The 26960-nt window shown below is 46.6% G+C and overlaps 1 protein-coding gene across 2 annotated transcripts in view; it reads left to right on the top strand.

The window, feature by feature from the left end:
- The window catches only part of dram2b (DNA-damage regulated autophagy modulator 2b), an 89141-nt gene that overhangs the window by 4432 nt on the left and 57749 nt on the right, over window positions 1-26960 (top strand). Inside the window, exon 2 of one of the 2 annotated variants that reach the window (XM_048552850.2) lies at window positions 23719-23907. In XM_048552850.2, the coding sequence (XP_048408807.1) occupies window positions 23777-23907 (131 nt within the window). In that variant the 5' untranslated portion in view covers window positions 23719-23776. Of the gene's footprint in view, window positions 1-23689; window positions 23908-26960 lie in introns of both variants that reach the window. The other variant, XM_048552852.2, reaches the window with a different exon arrangement.

Below are 26960 nucleotides of genomic sequence, written 5' to 3'. Positions count from 1 at the left end.
AGCCTCTTTACAGCAGTCTTTGGTAACCTTGGTACTGAGAGATTTAGTTCTTCCCTGTGCCTGAAGTGGGGAGAACTCCGGGTCATCATCCCAGGGTGATAGCGTGCATCATCTCCCTGGGCCTCCCTCCCCATGTGTCCAAAGGGGCAACTTTTTCATACAAAGGGTGGTGCGTGTATGGAAGGAGCCTAACCTAACCCATCTTGGCAATGGCCAGGGATTGCTAATCATTGATGTTGGTTGACCATTGTTCCCTTACCCATCAACTTCTGAGCATTAGTTTTCGTTCTGTTTTACACCAAAACCTTCCGATTTTAGATTTGATAATGGAGTGGGGTAACACCTGATAAATCATTGATGTTAGTAAAGATCTTGATGATTCTGCTGACCTCTCCTCTTCATATTGATTAGTTTACATGTCCAGAAGACTAACTACTAATAAGGCACAGATGTACAAGTACTCAATGTTGAATGCTGAATTAACACACAGGTTTGAGGGTCTCCTGATTCTCCAAACTGAGTGGAACAACTTTTATCATTGGCGTAGTGGGGAGGAATGAGTGAGTGAGTGAGCAGGCAGTGCAGAGGGCATGCAGGGTTTGTGGGATTGGTGGTTGGGGGTGGGTAACAGTGAGTGAGAGGTGATCTTGTAGGCCATGGTGAGAGTGGTAGAGTCTTGGTGGGTGCATGGTGCGTGGTGGGTACAGTAACAAAGATGGGGTTTATGATATTGGAGAGAAGATGGTGGTCCTTAAGCTGGCATAATTAGGAAGAGGATTGACTCACGCTGCTGTGCATTCCTCCAGATGCCTGAGGAGCTGGATGGCATGGGGGAACAGGGCATTCCACTTGCGCAATACCTCATCCTGCAGGGCCTCTAAGTCACTGCCCACCAAGTGGGGTACTAATAGATGGGGCAAACATCAATGCAGGGCATCTCCCCAGCCTGACTGGCACAATGGCCTTTTAAAGATGGCACCAGCACCTGTTCTTGCCAGTTCACTCTGAGATGTCCCAGCATTGGTATGTTTTTCTGGGAATGCTGCAGAGTAAAGTAGGGCTAGAATCAGATGAGAGGGGCTTGTCTGGGTAGTTAATAAGGCAAGTTTGCTAAGATAGGACAAGACTAGAATTTATTGGCCATCCCTAATCGCCCTTGAGCTGAGTGGCTTGCCAGGCCATTTCAGTGGTTAGTAAGGGTTAACCACACTGCTGTGTGGTCTGAGGTCATATTCCTTAAAAGACATGTGAAAAGATGGGCTTTTATGACAATTTACATTGATTATGTAGTTACCATCACGGATGCTAGCTTCATATGCCAGATTTATTTACGTTTAAATTCCAAAATCTGCCATCGTGGGATTTGAACCCATGGCCATATCTTCAAGGTTAGTAGTCCAGTGATATTACCATTGCACCAGTATCTTTCCCTCAATTTCTAAAGACATCCAACTGTCCTAAATTTTGACACAAAATGGCTGCCTTGTTCCCTCTGTTATAAATGACTATGTGCCCAAAACTGGTTGAGAGAACTTTGAGACATCTAAGGTTATGAAAGATAAATACAAGTTTCTTTCTCTGCAGTGAAAGGTCTCTGAGTCAATTCCTCCTTTATTAAACTGGCAAAAGTAAATGGTGTAAATCATGTAAATCAACTATTAATCCTGAGGAGTGTGTTGGCTCTTTCAGATATGACTGGTAATTCTTGGTATGTGTCGTCATAATGAATGAGCGCTGAAGATCTTGCTCACCTTGAGCATTTGTTAACAGAGGTGCTTTGCATATAAACATTTAACCTAAAACTGTATTGTGTACAGGACAATATTCTGCCTGATTTATGCATTGCTCACATTATTCAGCATCAGAAACCCATATGGGCTGCCTGACATGTTCCCTTGTTCACTGTAAAAGATGGAAGTGGCACACTGACTGTATTGTTCAGGAGAAATCAGCAGTTGTATTTATTTTGAGCAGTGTGGCAGAGGAATGTGGCAAACACCTTGTTCCCTAAGAATTTAACTGCTGGAGTAAACATTTCGGAATATTTTTCTGCCTAGTCCAACAACAAGCACTTATTCAGAAATTGGATTTTTCATTGCATGTTTGTGCTAGGATGTCAATCATGCTTTTAGATTGGATGGAAATTGACTGGGTGAAATAAGTAAATGTTGTTCCTATTGTACTATTGGTCTGGATTGATGCATTGATCCCAAGCCCGGTGGGGAGTTATAGAACTCGACACCAATTCCATTTCTTAATTGTTTACAGAACGTAGCGTTACACATGCCTGCCTTCTTCTGACTTAGCCGGCAGTCTTTCTTTGCAAGTGCTTTAGGTATGTAATAATACTGTTCACCTGTGTATCTGAACAATGATTTGCATAATATTAAGAGTCTTCTTTCTTTAAGAAAATCTTCATAACACTCGAGACTACAAAACAAAAGATTTTCAATATTTCAAAACGCAACACTACTTTCTTCCAGAATTTCCAACAATTACTTTGAACAAGCACTCCTTTTTGTAAACTAGCCCGACAATTCTTCAGCAGCATTAACCCATCTTATTTGTAAGATTTTTTTTTTCTGTATCATTTACTTTTATGTTTGCAAAATTGGTCCTTAACCTTTCTTCCATCTCACCCCTTGTCAAATGTACACTACACCACAGTGAATATTTATCCACATTGTTGTAGTTGGCTGGCCCGCTGAGCTGGTTCATTGTTGTTCTACAGATGTTTCATCACCCTGCTGGGTAACATTATCAGCGCAGCCTCTGATGAAGCACCGGTGTGTTTTCCCGCCTGTTATTTAAACTCTAGTGTCCATTGAGCTGGATTACCTCACTTCCGGTTTTCCTTCGCAGTGGAGTGTGTATGGGGTCTAGCTGTGTGTTTGTTGATGGCTTTCTTTGTGCAGTGCCAGGTTTCTAGGAATTCCTGTGCTCTGCTTTGCTTGTCCTGGGATCTAGGTGTTGCCCTAGTCGAATTGGTGGTTCTCCTTATCCATGTGGATGGAGATGAGTGGGTACTGGTCGTGCCTTTTTGTGCCAGTTGATGTTCATGTACCCTTGTTATTAATTCCCTTCCTGTTTGTACGATGTAGTGTTTGTCACAGTCTCTGCAGAGAATCCTGTATATGATGTTGGTCCTGTCCATAGCGGGTAGTGGGCCTTTGGTTCGGGTTAGCAGTTTCGTAAGGTTGATGTGCGTTTGTGTGCTAGTCTGATGCCCAGTGGTCGTAGGAGTCTTGTGGTTAGTTCCGATGTGTTCCTGATGTAGGGTAGTGACATGTGTGTTTTTGGGACGTGTAGTATCTTCCTGGTGTTGTTCGTGTGATAGGCATCTTCTGACACAGTTTTTCGAGTATCCATTCCCTTTGAATACTTGGAAGAGGTACTCCTCTTCTTGGTGTGGCTCTGTGCAGCTGCAGTGTGTTGCCTGTTTAAATAATGTTCTCACGCAACTTTGTTTGTGTGTGTTAGGATGGTTGCTGTTGAAATTCAGTGCGTGGTCAGTGTGTGTGTGTGTGTGTGTGTGTGTGTGGCTTTCCTGTGTATCTTTGTTAGGAGTTCCCCATTTGTTCTCGTGTTCCACCATGACGCCCAGGAATGGGAGCTGTTGTTCTCCTCTTCTCTGGTGCATCTGATCCTGGTGACGGCAAAATGTGAGGCTGGGTGAACACAGCAGGCCAAGCAGCATCTCAGGAGCACAAAAGCTGACGTTTCGGGCCTAGACCCTTCATCAGAGAGGGGGATGGGGTGAGGGTTCTGGAATATTTAGGGAGAGAGGGGGAGGCGGACCGAAGATGGAGAGAAAAGAAGATAGGTGGAGAGAGTATAGGTGGGGAGGTAGGGAGGGGATAGGTCAGTCCAGGGAAGACGGACAGGTCAAGGAGGTGGGATGAGGTTAGTAGGTAGATGGGAGTGCGGCTTGGGGTGGGAGGAAGGGATGGGTGAGAGGAAGAACAGGTTAGGGAGGCAGAGACAGGTTGGACTGGTTTTGGGATGCAGTGGGGGGAGGGGACGAACTGGGCTGGTTTAGGGATGCAGTTGGGGAAGGGGAGATTTTGAAACTGGTGAAGTCCACATTGATACCATTAGACTGCAGGGTTCCCAGGCGGAATATGAGTTGCTGTTCCTGCAACCTTCGGGTGGCATCATTGTGGCACCGCAGGAGGCCCATAATGGACATGTCATCTAAAGAATGGGAGGGGGAGTGGAAATGGTTAGCGACTGGGAGGTGCAGTAGTTTGTTGCGAACTGAGCGGAGGTGTTCTGCAAAGCGGTCTCCAAGCCTCCGCTTGGTTTCCCCAATGTAGAGGAAGCCACACCGGGTACAGTGGATGCAGTATACCACATTGGCAGATGTGCAGGTGAACCTGTGCTTAATGTGGAATGTCATCTTGGGGCCTGGGATAGGGGTGAGGGGGGAGTTGTGGGGGCAAGTGTAGCATTTCCTACAGTTGCAGGGGAAGGTGCCAGGTGTGGTGGGGTTGGAGGGCAGTGTGGAGCAAACAAGGGAGTCACGGAGAGAGTGGTCTCTCCGGAAAGCAGACAGGGGTGGGGATGGAAAAATGTCTTGGGTGGTGGGGTCGGATTGTAGATGGCGGAAGTGTCGGAGGATGATGCGTTGTATCCGGAGGTTGGTGGGTTGGTGTGTGAGAACGAGGGGGATCCTCTTTGGGCGGTTGTGGCGGGGGCAGGGTGTGAGGGACGTGTTGCGGGAAATACGGGAGACGCGGTCGAGGGCGTTCTCGATCACTCGACCACCACCCCACCAACCTCCGAATACAACGCATCATCCTCCGACACTTCCGCCATCTACAATCCGACCCCACCACCCAAGACATTTTTCCATCCCCACCCCTGTCTGCTTTCCGGAGAGACCACTCTCTCCTTGACTCCCTTGTTCGCTCCACACTGCCCTCCAACCCCACCACACCCGGCACCTTCCTCTGCAACCGTAGGAAATGCTACACTTGCCCCCACACCTCCCCCCTCACCCCTATCCCAGGCCCCAAGATGACATTCCACAATAAGCAGAGGTTCACCTGCACATCTGCCAATGTGGTATACTGCATCCACTGTACCCGGTGTGGCTTCCTCTACATTGGGGAAACCAAGCGGAGGCTTGGAGACCGCTTTGCAGAACACCTCCGCTCAGTTCGCAACAAACTACTGCACCTCCCAGTCGCAAACCATTTCCACTCCCCCTCCCATTCTTTAGATGACATGTCCATTATGGGCCTCCTGCGGTGCCACAATGATGCCACCCGAAGGTTGCAGGAACAGCAACTCATATTCCGCCTGGGAACCCTGCAGCCTAATGGTATCAATGTGGACTTCACCAGTTTCAAAATCTCCCCTTCCCCCAACTGCATCCCTAAACCAGCCCAGTTCGTCCCTTCCCCCCACTGCACCACACAACCAGCCCAGCTCTTCCCCTCCACCCACTGCATCCCAAAACCAGTCCAACCTGTCTCCGCCTCCCTAACCTGTTCTTCCTCTCACCCATCCCTTCCTCCCACCCCAAGCCGCACCCCCATCTACCTACTAACCTCATCCCACCTCCTTGACCTGTCCATCTTCCCTGGACTGACCTATCCCCTCCCTACCTCCCCACCTATACTCTCTCCACCTATCTTCTTTTCTCTCCATCTTCGGTCCGCCTCCCCCTCTCTCTCTAAATATTCCAGAACCCTCACCCCATCCCCCTCTCTGATGAAGGGTCTAGGCCCGAAACGTCAGCTTTTGTGCTCCTGAGATGCTGCTGGGCCTGCTATGTTCATCCAGCCTCTCATTTTATTATCTTGGATTCTCCAGCATCTGCAGTTCCCATTATCTCTGATCCTGGTGACGGTGTTGTTTATTAGTTTGTGTCTCCTCTAGTTTGGTCCATTTAATAATGATGAAGGTGCTGTCCCTACAGCGTATCCATAGTTTTGGTTGGAATGGCGAAAGGGCCGTACTTTCCAGTCTCTGCATCACCGCTTCAGCTGTTAGTCCGGAGAACGGTGATCCCATGGGTGTCCCGTTGATCTGTTAATACATTTGACGAAAGTGAAGTGGGTGGTGAGGCGTAGGCCCAGTAGCTTCAGCATGTTGTCTATAGAGATGGTGTCACTGGGGCCTAGTTCTTGTTTCAGTCGTGTTTTTCTTGCTAGTGGTATGTCTATCGATGTGATAAGGAAGTAGCGTCAAATGACACCGTGGCCTCGTTGTCATCTATTCTTATGTTCTTTGATGGAATTGAGGAACTCCTGGGCTGAGTGGATTGAGTGCAGTAACTTGTTGACAAGGTGCTTTAGTCTCCTCTGTAGTTCCTTGGCTAATTTATGTGGTGGCATGCCTGGCAGGGAGACTGTGGATCTAGGGGGTACTTCGAGTTTGTGTACCTTAGGGAGGCCGTAGAGTTGGGGTGTGTTGGTTCCCTTGGGTTTCATTCTTCGGAAATTTGTTTTGTTGATCTGTCCGCTCTGTATGAGCCTTTTTAGCGTGTAGAGGATTTTGTTGCCTAGTTGTGGTGTCGAATCTGTCTGCACTTGCCGGTATGTGTTCTCGTCGGCCCATTGTGCATGTGCCTTGGAGAGGTAGTCCCTTTTTATTGAGTGTTACTGTCATGTGCCCTTTGCCTGTGGGTGGTATTATGACATTCTGGTCCTTTTTTCAGTCCTTCTAGGGCTTTCCTTTCCAATGTGCAGAGTTTGCTTTTTCTGGTCAATGTCAGGATCACTGTCTATCTTATGGTAGACAGAAGCCATGCTGGCTATCCCTAATCAGTGGTCCTTTTGTGAACTTCTCACTGTTTTGATAAGCCCCTTCTGCTGGAGCTAGTGTTTCTGCAGCTAAAGAACATTTCCTCATGCTTTATATTTTCTTGGTTCCCAGTCTAAGGGACAATATTCATCTTGTTTAGCCATTTGAGAATATTAAGTGGAACCCAGTTGCTGTTCTGGGGAATTGAGAAGGGGTCAGGGCAAAAGTGCATGAGATATGCCAGACAGAGTCAATGGCTCTGTCAACCATGAGAGAGAGGAGAGTCCAATTTTTGAGGAAAAAGGAGGACATCTGAGGCAACTCATGGAAGGTGCATCATCAGAACTGATGCAGCGGAGACAGAGGAAACTAAAAATGGAATGAAGTCCTTGTATGAAGCGGGATGAGAGGAGGCATAGCCAAGGAAGCTGTGGAAGGTGGTGGGTTTGTAGTGGATACTGGTGGACAGCCTATTCCCCAAAAAGAGACAGTGACGTCAATGAAGGGAAGGGTCAAGTCAGAGATGGACCAAGTTCAAGTGAAAAATGAAAATTGGGTGCAAAACTGATTAATTTTTACAAGTCTGGAAGACAGCAGGAAGCAGCACCGAGGACTTCACTGATGTAGAACAGAAAGAGGGGGCTTGGGTAGGACTTGAATGAAGAACATTCCATCATCAAAAGACAGGCATAATGGGGACCTGGGCGATTGCCTCCGACCACAGCTTTGACTTGGAGAAAATGAAAGGAGTGCAAGGAGAAGTTGTTCTGTATGAGAATGAGCTGAGCTAGGCAACGGATGGTGGTGGATGGGAACTGTTCAGGCCTGTTTTCAAGGACAAAGCAGAGAGACCTCAGACTATCCTGATGGAGATGGCAGCGTTGAGCCATTGCACATCCATGGTGAAGAGACAGTGGATGTGGCCACAGGACTGGAAATTGTCGAAACAGTGTGAAGTGTCATCAGAGGGACCTAGGGTGCAGGTACGTAATTCTTTAAAGTTTGCGTCACACACAGACAGTATGGTTAAAGAGGCGTTTGGCCTACTTGCCTTCATTGCTTAGTCCTTTGAGTACTGGAGTTGATATGTCATGTTGAGGTTGTACAGGACGTTGGTGGGGCTTCTTCAAGAATACTGCGTGCAGTTCTTGTTGCCCAGTCATTAGAAGGATATTATTAAGCTGGAGAGGGTTCAGAAGAGATTTGCCAGGATGTTGCTGGGTATGGAAGGTTTGAGCTCTAAAGAAAGACTGGATAGGCTGGGACTTCGTTTCACTGGAGTGTAGGAGGTTGACTGACCTAATAAAGTTTATATTAAAAAATGAGAGATATGGATAGAATTGATGGTAGTTATCTTTCCCTCGGATGGGGGATTTCAGGACTAGTGGGCACAGTTACAAAGTGGGATTTCAAAAAGACATGAGGCAACTTTTTCACACAGAGGGTGGTTTGTATGTGGAATGAACGTCCTGAGAAAGTTGTGGCTGTGGGTGCAATTATAACATTTAAAAGATGTTTGGATGGATACATGAATAGGAAAGGCTTGGAGGGACACGGGCCTCAAACAGGCAGGTGGGATTCGATTAGTTTGGCATTACGGTCGGCATGGACTGGTTGGACCGAAGGGTCTGTCTCTGTGCTGTGTGACTCTATGGGTCAGATGAATCTCAAATGAAAGCAAGAAAAGACTAAATAAGGGCGGGGAAATGATCGAATCAATCGGAAGCAAAAGTTTTTAGTGGGGCAGGAACAAGCCGAAATGATGGTTCTGCCAGGACAGTCCTGTTTGTGGATTTTGTGGGGGGGCAACAAGCTGAGAGAGGTTGGATGACTGAGGTAGGAAGCAGTAGAAGGGGGATCGCCAGAGAAGATGAGGTCAGTGTCCGTTCTGGAAGCTAAAATCTGACATTCGATGGAGGCATTATGGTCTGGGGAAGATCGGGGGAGGTGTGTAAGAGTTGGTGTTCAGCCTCTGCCAGGTAAAGGTCAGCGTGTCAGATCTCCCTCCAATTCTTTGTTTGGACTCCTATTAAATTGTCTTATAATTTATTTGCAGTCACCAAAACCTCCCAGCCATACTGGCTTTTTTAAACAAAAACATTTATTTGGTGTGGGCTGGCCAGGCCAACATCTGAGAAGGTGGTGTTGAGCTGCTTTTTTGAACCATTGCAGCCCACATGCTGTTGGTTGACCCCAATGCCCTTAGGGAGGGAATTCCAGGATTCTGACCCAGTGACAGTGAAGGAACGGTGGTATGCTTCCAAGTCGGGATGGTGAGAGGCTTGGAGGGGAACTTTCAGGTGGGTGGTGTTCCCAGGTATCTGCTGCCCTTGTCCCTCTGGGTGGAGTGGTTGTGGGTTTGGAAGGTGCTGTCTGAGGATCTTTGGTGAATTTCTGCAGTGTTTCTTGTAAATAGTACACACTGCTGTTACTGAGCATCAGTGGTAGAGAGAGTGGATGTAGTGTCAATCTAGCACCTGGATGGTGTCAAGCGTCTTGAGTATTGTTGGGGCTGCACTCATTTGGGAAAATTGGGAATATTCCATCACACTCCTGACTTATGCCTTATTGGTTTCGGACAGGCCTTGGGGAGTCAGGAGGTGAGTTGCTCTCTCCTAGTCGTGCTCTTAGATTCTTCTGTAGTCCTTGTTCAAGCACACAGCCGAGTCAAGCCTCTACTTGCCCTCCTATCTCTTTCTGCACTGGAATTACAAGATCTCTGTCTCCAATGATCAGAGGTTCTGTTGTCAGTTCCTGGTTATGATGTAGTCTCTTGAGTTCACTGTGCGGACTCACGCTGTGTTTTATTGTGTTTTTTTTCCACATTTTTCCCTCATTTTGTCAGTATCCCCTTCAAGAGGACGGATTTTCCACTGACCAGTTATTATGCCTGCGTAGTTCAGACTAGGATCCCCATTCTAGCAGGTTTCCAAAGAATTGCGCGGGAAATTACATTTCCCGCTGTACAGTTCTTCGACATCTGGACCGTGTGAAGGTCTCCATTTAAAAATAAAATCAAAGACTAGGCTGGTTCTGATGAAATTAAGTAAAATACTCATTAAGGAACAGTTAGAGTATCAAAAATGTAGTCCAGAGTAACTGTTAAACTGGCCCCAGGCTTGCATCTCTGACCAGCTTTCCTATCCCCTTCTCAGGAACTTAACCCAGTTTTTAGCACCTCTCTATCCAATCTTTCCAACCCTCTGCCAGATCAGACCAGCTCTCATCCCCCCCTGTCAGCAAATTATACTGACTTTCCAAAGACAATTCCTTTCATTCTTCCATTTCCAACTTTGTGTATTTTAATGGCAAATTTGCTGAGCATGTCTGTGCTAATACTAAGCTACTCTGCTAGGAATCCTCACTCTTTCGGTGACCTTCGTGGGTAGCCATCCATATATATGAAGGAACTGAAACTTGCATATTCCCGGGTCTGTGACCCTTACTACTGAGTGAATCTAAATTTATATTTCGACTTTTCCATTCTGATTATTGTCGATGTGCTACCTGTGTTGCGACTGAATAAATGTGTGACTAACACACTAATTACACACTTGTTGTGACTACTATGGTCCTCTCAGACTGATCAATAAATCATTTGATTCTGAACTTTCAACGTAGTGTGTTGTCTCAAAAGTTGTTCCAATTTGGACGATTAATCACGTGAAATGTTATTTCATATCACATCTGTAACAGCTATTAATAGTTGCCTGTGCAGTGTTGCTGCTCATTAATTTGTTATAGTTACTCCAGCCCTGTTAGACAGCATGAAACAGACCCTTTGGTCCAACCAGTACGTGCTGAGCATAATCCCAAACTAAACCAGTCCTACCTGCCTGCTCCTGACCCATATCCCTCCAAACCTTTCCTATCCATGTACTTATCCAAATGTCTTTTAAACGTCGCATTTGTATCTCCATCCACTACTTCCTCAGGAAGTTCATCCCATACACGAACCGCCCTCAATCTTCCAGATCTGCTATTTATTTTTGTCAGCAACTAATCAGTTATTTGCAGTGCCCAGAAATTGAACACGACAAAGGCTTGGGGTGTCATGATTTTTTAATTTCTTTTAAATTTGAAATTTTGATTTAAGTTTTATAGTGCCCCTAATGGACTGCCTTATTTTCTTTCTTTGGTCTGATCTGGTTGACTTCGCTTTCCCCATGAGGGCTTTTAGATCTGTGTATAAAGAAGAGCCAGCCAGCCCTCAGGAGGCTGTTCAGAGTGGAGATGTAAAATCTGTGGCAAGGAGTAGGTACCCTCATGCATCATGTTCTTGGTGTATGTTTCACTGCTAGGTTTGGAGGTTCTAAGGCACCTCTGTCTGCAATTCCTCTGTTGCACGGCTGCTTGCACCTCACAGCTGAACAGCCTCGGAGGCTGTGACCGTGAGTCTTCATCTTCTGTGATGTTCCTGAAAGTCCTATTTATGCCAAAGGCTGCTGGGAATGTCCCTACCTGGGATATTTTGGAAGCCTCGGAGACATCTGTCTCTCTTTCTGAGGATCCAATTTTGGTTTCATAGAATCCCCACAGTGTGGCAAGATGCCCATCAAGTCTACATGGACCCTGTGTGGAGCAGCCCACCATATTCGCGTAACCCTGCTTGTGTGTGTGTGTGGGGGGGGGGGGGGGGGGGGTTACCAAGGGTAATCCACCTAACCAGCACACCCCCTGGACAAACAGGACAATTTAGCATGGCCAAGCCACTTATACTGTACGTCTTTGGACTGTGGGAGGATACTGGAGCACCCAGAGGAAACCCCCACAGACATGGTCGGGTGGGGGGGAGGGGTACATGCAAACTCCGCACATTTGCCTGAGAGTGGAATGGAATTTGGGTTCCTGGTGCTCTGAGGCAGCAATGCTGTCCACGTTGAGTTTCCCAATTGAATTTCTGAAACCTTTTTGAAGTGTTTGATATCCCCCCACTGAATCAGTGTCCATTTTTCTAAGTTCATCAAAATCTGGCCACGTTCCAAATGCATTTACAAAATCATCTTGCTGTTGTATGAAATTCAATAAAATATCTGAACCTTCATTCATGACTAACTGACTGCATCCTCCAACTCACCAAATAATTTACAGCTAATTTGCGACTTTGTTAGGGAGCAACAAGTTCAAGTTCAAGTCTGTACTGTGCTTTCGCTTTAGTAAAGATGTAATTCATGTCTGCTTCCTCTTTCTGAAGGTATTAAGGCACAGATTTAGAGAATATCAGTAGAAATCATTCCCTTGCATTTTACACTTGTTTTCAGCTATTCTTCTCAAAGTTAACTCAGATTAAACTCTTCTACTTGAAAAGCAATTCCTCGTCTCTAACCCACACCTTTTGGGTAACCATCTCCTAACTATGATAATTACATCTTTAAGGTGGACAGTGAAATATGAAACTAAGTGTACTTTTTTTTTGGTGGTTTATTTAATTATAGAATGTAACCTTATGCAGCCCGGTGTTCCTGTTGTCTCTATACTATTTTGATTAAACCAAACCAAATACAAGGGTGACTGTCGCTTGCAGGGGTGCTGTAACAAAAGTAAAATTGTAATTCTAAATTTAGGGAATTTGCTTTTGGAGAGCATGATGAATCCCATTTCCCTTCCAATGCAAAGAGTTGTCTGAGAATGTAACATGTAGAGCACAATCTGTTCCAAAGTTTCTTAGATACCAAGACTCCATTCTGTTCAATAACAGGGATTTGGCTTTTGCAATATTTACTGTAACTTATTCAACGTAGTTGAACAGCTGGAGACTGGGAGTTATTAAGCGTTTTCGAGAGACAGAGAGCAAACTCCATGTTAGAAGCGGTAGTTTTTAACTTGAGTGCAAGGAAGGCACCTGAACTATACAGATCCTCTATAGGGGATAGTGAATTAAATCTCAAGAGCAGCTGGATACCTCTGCTCTTAGGACTCAAATCAAGTCATAGCAGTTATTAGGTAGCTACATGTTGCAGTCAGGCTTTCGGGAATGGACGGAAAGTTATGGTAGCTGACAAGACATCTGGTACATCTGAGATTTGGGAGTTAAAAATCCACAAGCATATTTGCTTACTACAGTTGAGCAAGTTTAGAACCCAGGGTACACTGAGAAACAGCTCTAGCTTGGTGAGGATAGCTGTCAATGAAAAACTGGAGTTGTGCATATGACTAAGTATTGGAATGCAGTGTTTGGAATCAAGCTAAGTGTGGACCCAGGACAGGAAGGTGATTGAATAGAACTAGAGCAGTCATTGAGACAGTCCACAATGGAACCCTATCTTGATAAGGAGTTCCAAGGCTAGATCAGCAAGAGTGAACTACTGCAATGTCTTGCAATGTTTATTGAGATGTGGTTAACCAGTATTGCTATCATCTGGAAGAAGTTACTGAGAAATCCATGAGATCTGCCTTGGTCACATGATGTGGGCTGTGAGGTGTCCATTACACACATTTATCACATTAATTCTGGAATATAGAAATTAGTAGTACATGTAATGTGGATTACACTGGTCTCGCACTGATTTGCTGTTTGCTCAAAACCTTGGAATCTTGTGGTTTTAATGTATTCATGTGTCCACTGGATTTCATACTGTGTCTACTTTTATTTTAACAAAAGCTTACTGGTCCTTGGTTAAATAGCAGCATAAATTTGGTGATCCGCTCAGGGACTGTACTACCCACAGTCATGAAAGGCCTGAAATATATCAGTGTGAGTTTCTCTTTATAAGTGCATCGTACATAACAATAGGCAATATCCTCACGTGGAGCTATTACTGCAAAGAGTGTGTCAACAATTGAGCCACAAGCCTTCCTCTAATTGAACCACTCAGATGATTAATTGAGATAATGGGTGGCATAGTGGCTCAGTGGTTAACACTGCTGCCCGGAGACCTGGATTCGATTCCAATCTTGGATGACGACAAACTCTGCAGAAACATTCTCCCTGTGTCTGTGCAGGCTTCCTCCCCCAGTCCAGGGATGTGCAGGTTAGGGTGGATTGGCCGTGCTAAATTGTCCCATTGTGTGCAGGGATGTGCAGGTTAGGTGGGCGGGATGCTTTTGGCTGGGTCAGTGTGGACTCGATGGGCCAAATGGCCTGCAATCTATGATGATCAATTTAAAAACCAAAAGAACAGCGTATGCTATATAAATCAAAAATAAAAATAGAAACTGCTGGCAAAGCTTAGCAGATCTGGCAGCATCTGTGAAGAGAAATCAGAGTTAACGTTTTGGGTCCTGTGCCTAGAAAAGGCCTGGAGTGCTTAATCATTCTTGTTACAGTCCTGGAGTGGATCACCAAATTTATGTTGCTATTTTGCTAAGGACCAGTAAGCTGTTTATCAGAAAAACATGGACAAAGTATGAAATCCAGTGGACTATGAATAGATTAAGAGATAATAGGAACTGCAGATGCTGGAGAATCCGAGATAATAAACTGTTGAGCTGGATGAACACAGCAGGTCAAGCAGCAGCTTAGGAGCAGGAAGGCTGACGTTTCAGGCCAGACCCAGACATCAAGTTTCCTGCTCCTCTGATGCTGGTTGGCCTGCTGTGTTCATCCAGCTCTACAGCTTGTTACCTATGAATTGATTAAAACCACTACATTCCACAGTTTTGAGCAAACAGCAAATCACTGCAAGACCGGTGTGATCCACATTACATGTACAACGTATTTCGAAGACTCTCAATTATTATGTGATAAATTAGTTCTGAGGAAGGGTCACTGGACTCAAAAGATTAACTCTGGCAGCATCTGTGAAGAGAAATCAGACGTGCTGAGCTTTTCCAAAAATCTCTGTTTTTGTGTTGAAGGCGATCAATTCGATCGGTTTGCTGTTCAAGACCAGGTATTGCGGCTTGCATAAAATAACTTTATTGTAAAAATGTTAATTTTTTTTAACAAATAAGAGATAAAAAGTAATGTGCTACTATGTAACTTAAACTGCACTCCTTTCAACCCCAGCTGCACATTTGCTTAGTCACTGACAAGACAGACAAAATCACTCAGTTTGATATAAATATTCTAACTGGAAAAAAATTTACAGACAAGGAAAACAAAATTCTGAACACTGAAAGTCCATATCTGAAGGGTGGGGTAAGTTGTCTCTCTGTTCTCTTGATTTTAGAAATGACGACATAGCATTTCGATGGTTGTTTTCAAATTGGCAATTGATTGGGAAGACCTAGATCTTTTCTTGAAATAGAATACTATCTTCTAAGTTTTTTTTTCCCTGTCTTCTCGCTTTTGCAGAGGGAAGGGAGAAAGTTGTTTTCTACTTTAGGGTCTGGATGACTTTCGGTGTAGCCAAGGACTGTGGTTTTGGCAAAGAGCAGAGTGCATGTAACATCATAGTCATGTGGCTCCCCATTTGTTCCAGCAACACTTGTGGATTCATAGAGTCATACAGCACAGAAACAGGCCTTTCACTTCAACTAGTCCATGTTGACCATGTTTCCAAACTAAACTAGTCTCACCTGCCTGTGCTTTGGCCCATATCCCTCCAAACCTTTCCTATTCATTTACTTCTCCAAATGTCTTTTAAACATTGTACCAGCACCCACCACTTCCTCTGACACTTCATTCCACACACTAACCACTCTCTTGTTTTAAAAACAAGTTGCACCTCCTATCCTTTTCAAATCTTTCTCCTCCTCAAAAATATACCCTCTGGTTTTGAACTTCCCCCTCCCCCACCGTAGGGAAAAGACCTTATCTATGCTTGTCATGATTTTGTAAACCTTTTGTAAATTTTGTAAGATCACCCCGCAATTTCCTATGTCCACTAAGAAAGACCCAGTCCAGGCTTTTGTTTTTATAACTCAAACCCCTCATTCCCAGCAACATCCTGGTAAATCTTTTCTGAGCCCTTTCTGGTTTAATAATATCTTTCCCATAATAGGACAGCCAGAACCACACACAGTGCTCCAGAAGAGGCCTCCCCAATGTCCTGTACAACCTCAACGTGACGTCCCAGTTCCTAAAATGTTTGAGGAAACTGGTTCTGTTTTGTGCCTGTGCTTCAGCTTCTGTTTTGTATTGCAAACACACGATGCGACCGCTCTCCCGAATAAATGTCAGTAGGTGCCATCCTGAGTTCTTCAATTTCCAGTCTACTATGTGTCATCAGATGCCTGCTACTGTGTAACAGAACCCACTGTTTGGAGTCTTAGTGACAGAGTCCATCCCTCACTGTGTCCAGAGCAACTGGGAGGAGTGCCACCAGACATAATCTGTCGAGCTGGTTGATAAAAACCTAAAATGTGTGCCAATCACCTTTTGGAGTGCACACTGTAAAACTGCTGTTGTACACTTCCTTTGTACAAGATAAACAGGACTGAAATTGAGAATGAATTGCAGCGTTACAGCTTTGTCTGAGCTGTGGCAATGGTCTTTGCATTGACATAACCTTCAATCAAGTGAGGTGATATAACAGTCTCCGGGCACGGTCACTGAATCACTGGGGACACAGTGAGAGACTCCAAGAAAGGAATTCCTGATGCAGGAGATTCCAAAAGGCTTTCCAGTCAATGACATGTTTGGAAGTGTAGTCACTATTGTAATGTAGGAAACACAGCAGGAACCCACAAACAGAGGTGAGATAAATGAACAGTTATTGATGTCAGGCATGTATTATTCGGAGCACGAGGAGGAACACCACTGATCTTTGAGAGTGCCATTGGATCTTCTGACATCATTGTGAGAGCCTCCGGCTCCTGGATTAATGCCTTAGCTGTGCACAGATTGGATTTCACTGACTGGGCATCAATGTCTGGAGTGCAGTGGGAGAAAGAGGTTTTGATCATGTTGCACAAACATCGATACCCAGGACTGCAGGAGCTGGAAACTGAAAGCCTCTGGTGATGGTGGTGGTTTAGGAGAGGCAAAATATTGAAGTCATACAGCAATGTATCAACTTGAGTGAAGATAGGAAGAGCTACAGCAAGAGACACTGTTTATGGTAATAGTGTCAGCAAATACAGTAAAGTCAGGGAAGATGGTAAAAAGTTCAAACTAAAAGAACCTATCTGAATTGATGAACGTTAAGAAATAAATGGTAGAGGCTGTTGACACCAGCAATTTAGAGGCTCTTGTCAACAGCTACAGTCATATCTTAACTGTTAATTGTGTCCCAGTGTTCTACCAGCAGCCACAAAAGGTATAAAATCCCAATGAGACCACCAATGTGACGTGTTTGCCTGAGTGACTGCTACTCAGTATAAAAGGGGCAGCATGATGACTCAATGGTTAGCGCTGCTCCCTCACTGCACCAGGGACCCGGGTTCAGTTCCCCCCTCGGCGTTTACACGTCCTCTCCGTGGGTTTCCTCTGGCTACTTCAGTTCCTTCCCACAGTCCAAAGATGTGCAGGTCAGGTGGTTTGGCCATAGTAAATTATCTGAGGAAGGGCCACCGGACCCGAAACGTTAACTTTTTTTGTTCTCCTCCACAGATGCTGCCAGACCTGCTGAACTTTTCCAGCAACTTTGTTTTTGTTCCTGATTTACAGCATCTGCGGTTCTTTAGGTTCTTGTAAGTTATCCCATAGTGTCCAGGGATGTGAAGGTTAGGTGGATCAGCGGTGGAAAATGTGTGGCTACAAGGATAGTTGGGTGGGTGCTCTTCAGAGAGGCCGTGTGGCCTATTTCTCCACAGCAGGGATTCTATGGATCCTATAGAAAAGCAGTGCACCCCAAGTTTCAGCATTAACAGAAAATAACTAGTTATTGTAGACACACAACTTTAAGAACAGAGGAAAGAAAGGATTATTAATTCACTATTGTGAAACTTAACCTATACCCCTTTTAAAAATCCTAAATACACATATAATCACTCATGTCTAAGCCATATAAATGATAGGTAGATTTACTCAGATATTATGAGTGGAAAAATATATTGACAAGGAATAAAAATTTTGAAGATCAGAAGCGCAGATTACAAGTATAGGTAAAATTATCTCGTGATTCCTTTTGATGATATCAACAATAGCTTGTCATTGTTTATAAAAGTGTTGGTTATTCTTCACTTCAATAGATGATCTGATAAATTTAGGTCTTTTGTTAGAGTTCTTTCTTTTATTCCCTTTCTGTTAATTCTACCTTTGCTCCCATGCTGGAAGAAGGCCGAGAGAGTGACTTTTTCAGTGGGCTGGCTCTGGATGTCTCCAACTGTTCTGTGCTCGCAGATTTGAAATAGTTTGCAGCTCGACAAATCCATAGACTGTTGGCAGGCAGCATTTCCTTACCTCAAGGATTTTTGGTGCCGCTTCAGATCAAAATGTACCCATCATTGCTCCATAAAGCAGCTTTGCCTTGCAAGGCTAAAAATACAATACTTGATTTTTCTTCAAGTTCAAAACTGTCCTGCTATTTCAGCTATGTAGCAGGCCATTCCCATTTATATTTTAGATAACAAAGTGTGAAGCTGGATGAACACAGCAGGCCAAGCAGCATCTCGGGAGCACAAAAGCTGATGTTTCGGGCCTAGACTCTTCATCCTGGAGGAGGTGATGGAGATAGGGAGGGAGGGGAATTGAACAGGAGGGTGAGGATTGTAGGGGCTGCAGGAGGTGATGGAGGTCATCCTGGATGAAGGGTCTATGCCCGAAACGTCAGCTTTTGTGCTCCTGAGATGCTGCTTGGCCTGCTGTGTTCATCCAGCTTCACACTTTGTTATCTTGGATTCTCCAGCATCTGCAGTTCCTATTATCTCTCCCATTTGTATTTTGTTTCTTCATTCATGGTTTGTGGGTGTCTTTGGATGGGCCAGCATTTATTGCCCATTCCTGGTTGCCCTTGAAGGTAGTGATGAGCTGCCTCAGACTCAGAGGTCTACAGCACAGGATGAAGTCCTTCACCTCATCGAATCTGCACCAGTCGAGAACAACCACCTAACTGTTTTATTCCCGAGTTAGATGATCATGCAAAGGAGGACAAAGTCAGAGAAACATACTGCTTGAGACAAGACATTTAAAAAGCAGGAGGGGTAACAGAGACAGGATGTTAACTGCTAATTTGACATTCCTGAAGAATCACAGAATCCCTACAGTGTGGAAGCAGGCCATTCAGCTCTTTGAGTTCACACTGAATGTGCGAAGACCATCTCACCCAGACTTAGAGATAGTAGGAACTGCCGATGCTGAAGTCTGAGATAACCAGGTGTGGAGCTGGATGAACATAGCAGGCCTGAAGAAGGACCCAGATCCGAAACGTCAACTTCCCTGCTTCTCTGACGCTGCCTGGCTTGCTGTGTTCATTGTTCACCCAGACCAGTGGGTTTATAGTGGATCATAAAATGTGAGGCTGGATGAACACAGCAGGCCAAGCAGCATCTCAGGAGCACAAAAGCTGACGTTTCGGGCCTAGACCCTTCATCAGAGAGGGGGATGGGGAGAGGGTTCTGGAATAAATAGGGAGAGAGGGGGAGGAGGACCGAAGATGGAGAGAAAAGAAGATGGGTGGAGAGGAGAGTATAGGTGGGGAGGTAGTGAGGGGATAGGTCAGTCCAGGGAAGACGGACAGGTCAAGGAGGTGGGATGAGGTTAGTAGGTAGGAGATGGAGGTGCGGCTTGGGGTGGGAGGAAGGGATGGGTGAGAGGAAGAACAGGTTAGGGAGGCAGAGACAGGTTGGACTGGTTTTGGGATCCAGTGGGTGGAGGGGAAGAGCTGGGCTGGTTGTGTGGTGCAGTGTGGGGAGGGGACGAACTGGGCTGGTTTAGGGATGCAGTTGGGGAAGGGGAGATTTTGAAGCTGGTGAAGGCCACATTGATACCGTTAGGCTGCAGGGTTCCCAAGCGGAATATGAGTTGCTGTTCCTGCAACCTTCGGGTGGCATCATTGTGGCAGGTGGCCCATGATGGACGTGTCATCTAAAGAATGGGAGGGGGAGTGGAAATGGTTTGCGACTGGGAGGTGCAGTTGTTTGTTGCGAACCGAGCGGAGGTGTTCTGCAAAGCGGTCCCCAAGCCTCCACTTGGTTTCCCCAATGTAGAGGAAGCCACACCGGGTACAGTGAATGCAGTATACCACGTTGGCAGATGTGCAGGTGAACCTCTGCTTAATGTGGAAAGTCATCTTGGGGCCTGGGATAGGGGTGAGGGAGGAGGTTTGGGAGCAAGTGTAGCACTTCCTGCGGTTGCAGGGGAAGGTGCCGGGTGTGATGGGGTTGGAGGGCAGTGTGGAGCGAACAAGGGAGTCATGGAGAGAGTGGTCTCTCCGGAAAGCAGACAGGGGTGGGGATGGAAAAATGTCTTGGGTGGTGGGGTCGGATTGTAGATGGCGGAAGTGTCCGAGGATGATGCGTTGTATCTGGAGGTTGGTGGGGTGGTGTGTGAGAACGAGGGGGATCCTCTTTGGGCGGTTGTGGCGGGGGCGGGGTGTGAGGGATGTGTTGCGGGAAATACGGGAGACGCGGTCGAGGGCGTTCTCGATCACTGTGGGGGGAAAGTTGCGGTCCTTGAAGAACTTGGACATCTGGGATGTGCGGGAGTGGAATGTCTTATCGTGGGAGCAGATGCGGTGGAGGCGGAGGATTTGGGAATAGGGGATGAAATTTTTGCAGGAGGGTGGGTGGGAGGAGGTGTATTCTAGGTAGCTGTGGGAGTCGGTGGGCTTGAAATGGACATCAGTTACAAGCTGGTTGCCTGAGATGGAGACCGAGAGATCCAGGAAGGTGAGGGATGTGCTGGAGATGGCCCAGGTGAACTGAAGGTTGGGGTGGAAGGTGTTGGTGAAGTGGATGAACTGTTCGAGCTGCTCTGGGGAGCAAGAGGCGGCGCCGATACAGTCATCAATGTAATGGAGGAAGAGGTGGGGTTTGGGGCCTGTGTAGGTGCGGAAGAGGGACTGTTCCACATAACCTACAAAGAGGTAGGCATAGCTGGGGCCCATGCGGGTGCCCGTGGCGGGTATTAGTGGCCAGCCTATCCCCGGAAATGGAAACAGAAATGTCAAGGTAGGAAGGGAGGAGTCAGAGATTGACCAGGTGAAAGTGAGGGCAGGGTGGAAATTGGAGGCGAGATTGATGAAGCTTTCCAATACCAGACAAAAGAGGGAAGCAACACCGATGGTATCATTGATGTATCGGAGAAAGAGTTGTGGAACAAGGAATGTTCCACGTATCGCATGAAGAGACGGGCATAAGTGGGGCCCGTCCGGGTACCCACGGCAACCCCTCTTACCTGAAGAAAATGGGAAGAGTTAAGAGAAGTTGTTTAGGATGAGGACAAGTTCTGCCAAGCGGAGGAGGGTGGTGATTGGTGGGGATGATTCAGGTCTTTACTCCAGGAAGAGGCGGAGAGCCCTAAGACCCTCCTGGTGGGGAATGGACATCCATGGCAAAGAGGAGGTGGCTGGAGCCGGTAAGCTGGAAGTTTCGAAACTGGCGTCTGAGGAATCGTGGATGTATGTGGGTAGGGCTTGGAGCGGGGTGGGGAGAAGACTGAGTCAAGGCAGGAAGAGATGCGTTTTGTGGGGCATGAGCAGGCTGAAACAATGGGTCTACCTGGACAGTCCTGTTGGTAGATTTTTGGCAGGAGGTAGAAACGAGCTGTGTGGGGTTGGGGTGGTGGGGGGCGGCGCTATCAGCTTGGAGGTGGGGGAGATCACCGGATGAAATCAGATCAGTTACCACAGTGGAGACAATGGTCTGATATGCCTTGGTGGAGTCATGGTCTGGGCAAGGTAGGAGGAAGTACCTGAGAGCTGGTGCTCAGCCTCTGCAAGGTAGAGGTCAGTACGCCAGATAACAGCATCGCCACCCTTATCGGCAGGCTTGATGACAGGGTTAGATCTGAGTGCAGGCAGTTCGGAGGGAGATGGATTTGGATTTGGTGAGGGGGCAGTGAAATTGAGGTGACTAATGCCACATTGATAGTTCTCAATGAAAAGATCGAGTGCAGGTAAAAGGCCGGAGGGAGGGATCCAGGTGGAGGGGAGAGTGTTGGAGTTGGGCAAAGGGGTCTGTGGGACGGGGAGGGGACTCTTGTCCAAAGAAATGAGCCTGGAGGCGAAGACAGCGGAAGAAGAGCTCGATGTCATGGGTCAGGCCCGAAATCGTTAAGGTGGGGACGCGGAGGGATAAAGCTGGGGTCTCTGCTGAATGCTCCGTACTTAGCATCAGGGAGCGAAAGTTGAGGAGGGATGGTGAATACACGACAGGAGGTGAGGGTTTGTGGGAGAGGGGATGGAGTCATTGGGAAGGGGTGGAGGGGAAGGTACTAGAGGACCACAGGTATTTTTGAGTTGTACCATCTAGTGGGCCTTAATGCGGGAAAGGAAGAGAGAAGGATTCTTGTTTGTGTGATGAATGAGCCGCAGGATGAAGTGGAACTGCTGAGTGGTGCAGCCCTAAGCCAGTGTGCTGCAATGCTGTTGGAGAGAAAGTCGAGAGTGTGCATCTGAGGCCAAGTTAGGGGCAGTCAGCATGACTTTGTCCAGTCACATCTTACTAATTTGATTTGTTTTGAGGAAGTGACAAAGGTGATCAATGAAGGTAGAGCAGTGCATGTTGTTTACATGGATTTCAGTAAGGCTTTTGACAAAGTTCCTCATGGTAGGCTGATCCAGAAGATTAAGATGCATGGGATCCACGGTGACTTGACCATTTGGATTCAGAATTGGCTTTCCCATAGAAGGTGGAGGGGTGTTTTACGGGCTGGAGGTCAGTGACTAGTAGTGATCCATACTAGGAACGATGCGGTTTGTGATTTATATTACTGACTTGGATGAAAATGTAGATGGATGGGTTAGTAAGTTTGCAGACGACATAACCATCGGGGGAGTTGTGGATAGTGTAGAAGTTTCGCTGGAACGCTGCAGCAAACCAGAGACACAGATGTTGGCCAGGGAACTTGGCAGTGCGTTAGAGTGGCAGGCAGCTGGAAGCAGTCACCGAGACTACTCATTGTTTCCACAGTGCAGAGGAGACCACATTGTGAGCTGCTTAGGTTTGCTGCAGTGTTCCAGCGAAACTCAGCACAAGCTGCAAGAGCAACAGAGATAGTAGGAACTGCAGACGCTGGATAATCCGAGATAACAAGGTGCGGAGCTGGATGAACACAGCAGGCCAAGCAGCATCTTAGGAGCAGAAAAGCTGACGTTTCGGGTCTAGACCCTCCATCAGAAATGGGCGAGGGAGAGAGGGCTCTGAAATAAATAGGGAGAGAGGGGGAGGTGGATCAAAGATAGATAGAGGAGAAGATAGGTGGAGAGAAGACAGAAGAACAACACCTCATTTTCTGCTTTGGGACCCTGCAGCCGTCTGGACTCCATATCGAGTACAATAATTTTTGGGCCTAAATTGTCCCATGTCCTAGTCCCCTACCCCACATACCAGGCCTGGTTACCACATAAGCCTGTCATTACACACCCCCTGTTGTTAATCACTAACAGCCCCCATTAACAACTATTCACCCTCCCAGCCCGATTGTTTGTCTGTCCAACTGCTCTTCTCTGCCTTTGGGCTCTATCCTATTGTTTACTCCCTAACCCTTTCCCCTCCCTACCTTCTGCACATGAACCAACATTTTCCCAGCCAGCATCCGTTCTGAGGAAGGGATGCCAGACTCGAAACATTAAATCTGATTTTCTTTTTCCTTCATAGCTACTGCCAGACCTGCTGAGTTTTTTTTCTCCCCAGCAACTTCTGGTTTTAGTCTTTGGTTTGCATTTCTGCTGAGGGGGTGGCCAGGCTGCCCCACATCTCTTCCCAGCCAGTTTACTTTGGCTGATTGGAGAGTCACGGGACTGGGGTGTGACGAGAGAGATGCTGCTGGTTTCGGAGTGAAGCAGTTGACAGGGCTAAAGCGTTGGAAGGATGAAGATCTGTTTCCTGTGGGTGTGTGTGGGTGGGAAAGACGAGGAAGTGAAACTGGTGTTGTGCCTACAGTAAGCTGCTACAGACGGAGCCAGCCCCCACAGTATTATGTTGCTGTTCTGACTAGATGGTCTGACAGCCTGGCTGTCTGTCTCTTTATCCTTACAGACTGTGACTGGAGCTTTGGAAACTAGGTGACAGGTCTGTCCCCTGAGGGCGAGCAGCCATGTGGTGGTTCCAGCAGGGAATGAGCTTCTTTCCAGCTGCCCTGGTCGTCTGGTCAGCGGCTGCCTTCATCTTCTCCTTCGTTACAGCCACCCTGCTCCGGCACGTTGACCCCTTGGTGCCTTACATCAGGTCAGTGAAACCGATGTCGCGCTGCAGCCCCAGCTGTGCTTTGTGTGAGCAGGCCAGTCCCAGGCTGTGCACACTCTCTCGTTCACACTTGCACAAACAGGTGCTGGAGAAACTCAGCAGGTCCGACAGGACCTGTAGGGAGAGAAAACAGAGTGAACATTTCAAGTCAAGCTGGAGTTTCTCCAGCAATTTCTGATTTTTGTTTCAGATCTTCAAGTTCTTTTTGTTTTATCTTTACTCATGCTCCCTCCTGTTCACACTACAGACACTAAACCTGCCTGTCTGTCTAATGACCGTCCCATGTCAGTGAGCATCTGGCCAAAGGTCATTGACCTGAAACATGAAGTCTGTTTAATTGCTGAGAGTTTCCAGTGTCTCCCCTGTCTTTATTGCGGCATTCCCCAGCCAATACTTTGCCTCGTAGAGTAGCATCCCTATAGTACAGACAGAGCCATTTAGCCTGTTGGGTCTGCACCAACTCTACAAAGAGCATCCCACCTTGACCTAGCCCTCAAACCTGCATTTCCCATGGTCAGTCCACTTAGCCTGTCCATCCCAGTACACTGTTTAGTATGGCCAATCCACCTAACCATCTTTTCACTGTGATACAGGGACAACGCGTAAACTGCACACAGTTACCTAAGGCTGGAATCGAACCCAGTCCCTGGTGCTGTGAGCCCCCATGCCATCCTCAGGAAGGTGATACAGAAGAGGCCATTCAGTCACATGGTCACATCCCAGACATTGAACCTTCTAGAACTGCTGTAGATCCCCGGCCTTTGAGCTTTTTATGGCTGAGGTTATTCTGTACCTGCATCCAGATAAAATAAAGCACTTCTAGACATTGCTGTCCACATTATAATTCACACCAAGTCCAGCTCTCTAAACTATATTAGCTCCTGTTCCCTCAAATATCAGTTTTTTTTTTAAAAAAACAGTGTCATCAGTGTTTTCAAATGTTGAAATGCTGGGCCTCGTTCCTACCACATATGCACTCCTGCAATACTAGCCTCTTGAACAATTTGCGTTTTATAGTCATTCCACAATTGCTAGCCGTGCCTTCATGGGCCTCCATCTCTGGAATTCTTCCCCAACTTCTGTCTTTCTAACTTGTTTTCTGCCTTTTGAGATACTTTTCACTGGTCTGATATGTTACGCAACTTGATGCGAAACCTTAATTAATAATATTCCTGTTTAGAGTGCCTGGAGACGTTACTTTTTTTTTTAAAGCCTATTCTAAAACATATTTAGCTAATAAAGCATATTTGTTGCTGTTGCTTGGATGTTCCTGTATCAACTGACAGCTGAAAACGCCAGTAAATAAGGTTGCCCAATGAAATAATCAGGGCATTTGATTCGATTTCGGACCATAGTTTTCCAGTGGCAATGGAACTGTTTGAATCATTGTTGCCAAAGGATTTGACTTTAGTAAAAGCAACGGGCCCAGTTTCTCCCGAGTAATCCTTTGTTGATTGTGGGGGATTTGAGTTGGGACTGGACAGCTGCAGTCTGAACTTGTGTTTTTCTAGTATGTTTGGATGAAGTCTTGGGCCTCTCCATAATGCATGCAACATCAGTGAGGAAGAGATAGTGGAACAGCAAAAGGCCATTCATTTAAAACCTTCAGGATTTTTAGTCATTTGTTGGATGTGGGCATCGCTGGCTGTCCAGCATTTATTGCCTCTCCCTTGAAGATGGCGCCTTCTTGAACTGCTGTCGTCCATCTGCAGACAAAACTATTAGAGAGAGAGTTCCAGGATTTTGACAGTGAAGGGACAGCGATTATATTTCCAAGTTAGAGTGGTGGTGTTCCCACGTATCTGCTGCCCTTTTCCTCCGAGGTGGAAGTGGTCTTGGGTTTGGAAGGTGCTGTCCGAGGACCTTTGAATTTCTGCAGCGCATCTTTATCGATAGTACACACTGCTGTTACTGAGGATCGGTGGTTAATGCTTGTGGACATAGTGCCAGTCAAGCAGCTGCTTTGTCCTGGACGGTGTCCAGCTTCTTGAGTGTTGTTGGAACTGCACCCATCCAGGCAAGTGGGGAGTATTCCACCACACTCTCTCTTGCCTTATGCCTTGTAGATGGTGGGGAATCAGGAGGTGAGTTACTTGCCACAGTATTCCTGGCCTCTGACCTGCTCTTGTAGCCGGTGGTTTATGTGGCAAATCCAGTTGCATTTATGGTCACTGGTAAGCCCCCAGGACATTGGTGGTGGGGGAATTCAGTGATGGTGACATCATTGAATGTGAAGGTGTGGTGGTTAGAATGTCTCTGTCTCTTTATTGGTGATGGTCGTAGCCTGGCACTTGTGTGGCATGAATGTTACTTGCGGGTTGTCAGCCCAAGCCTGGATATTGTCCAGATCTTATTGCATTTGAACATGGACTGCTTCAGTATCTGAGGAGTCATGAATGGTGTGGAATATTGTGCCATCTGACCATATGATGGAGGGAAGGTCATTGATGGAATGGTTGAAGATGGTGAGGGCCTAGGCCCTGAGGAACTTCTGCTGAGATAATTTGACGTCCAACAACAACGACCATCTTCTTATGTGCCAGGTATTACTCCAATCAGCAGAGAGTCTGTCCCTGATATCTGTTAATTCCAGTTTTGCTGGGGCTCCTTGACTCCACACTCGGTCAAATGCAGCCTTCATGTCAAGGGCTGTCACTCTCACCTTGCTTCTGGAATTGAGTTCTTTTGTCCATGTTTGAACCAAGGCTGCAATGAGGTCAGGAGCTGAGTGGCCCTGGCAGAACCCAAACTGGGCGTCATTGAGCAGGTTATTGCTGAGCAGGTGCTGCTTGATATCGCTGTTACTGACACCTTCCATCACTTTACTGATGGTCGAGAGGGGACTGATGGGGCGGTAATTGGCCGGGTTGGATTTGTCTTGCTTTTTATGCACAGGACATACCTGGGCAATTTTCCACATTGTTGGGAGGATGCCAGTGTTGTAACTGTACTGAAACAGCTTGGCTAGGGGAGCGACAAGTTCTGGAGCACAAGTCTTCAGTGCTATTGCTGGAATGTTGTCAGGGCCCATAGCC

Source organism: Stegostoma tigrinum, chromosome 21 (genome assembly GCF_030684315.1).
Source record: "Stegostoma tigrinum isolate sSteTig4 chromosome 21, sSteTig4.hap1, whole genome shotgun sequence".
NCBI lineage: Eukaryota > Metazoa > Chordata > Chondrichthyes > Orectolobiformes > Stegostomatidae > Stegostoma > Stegostoma tigrinum.
This window is presented reverse-complemented; position numbering and strand designations above follow the sequence as displayed.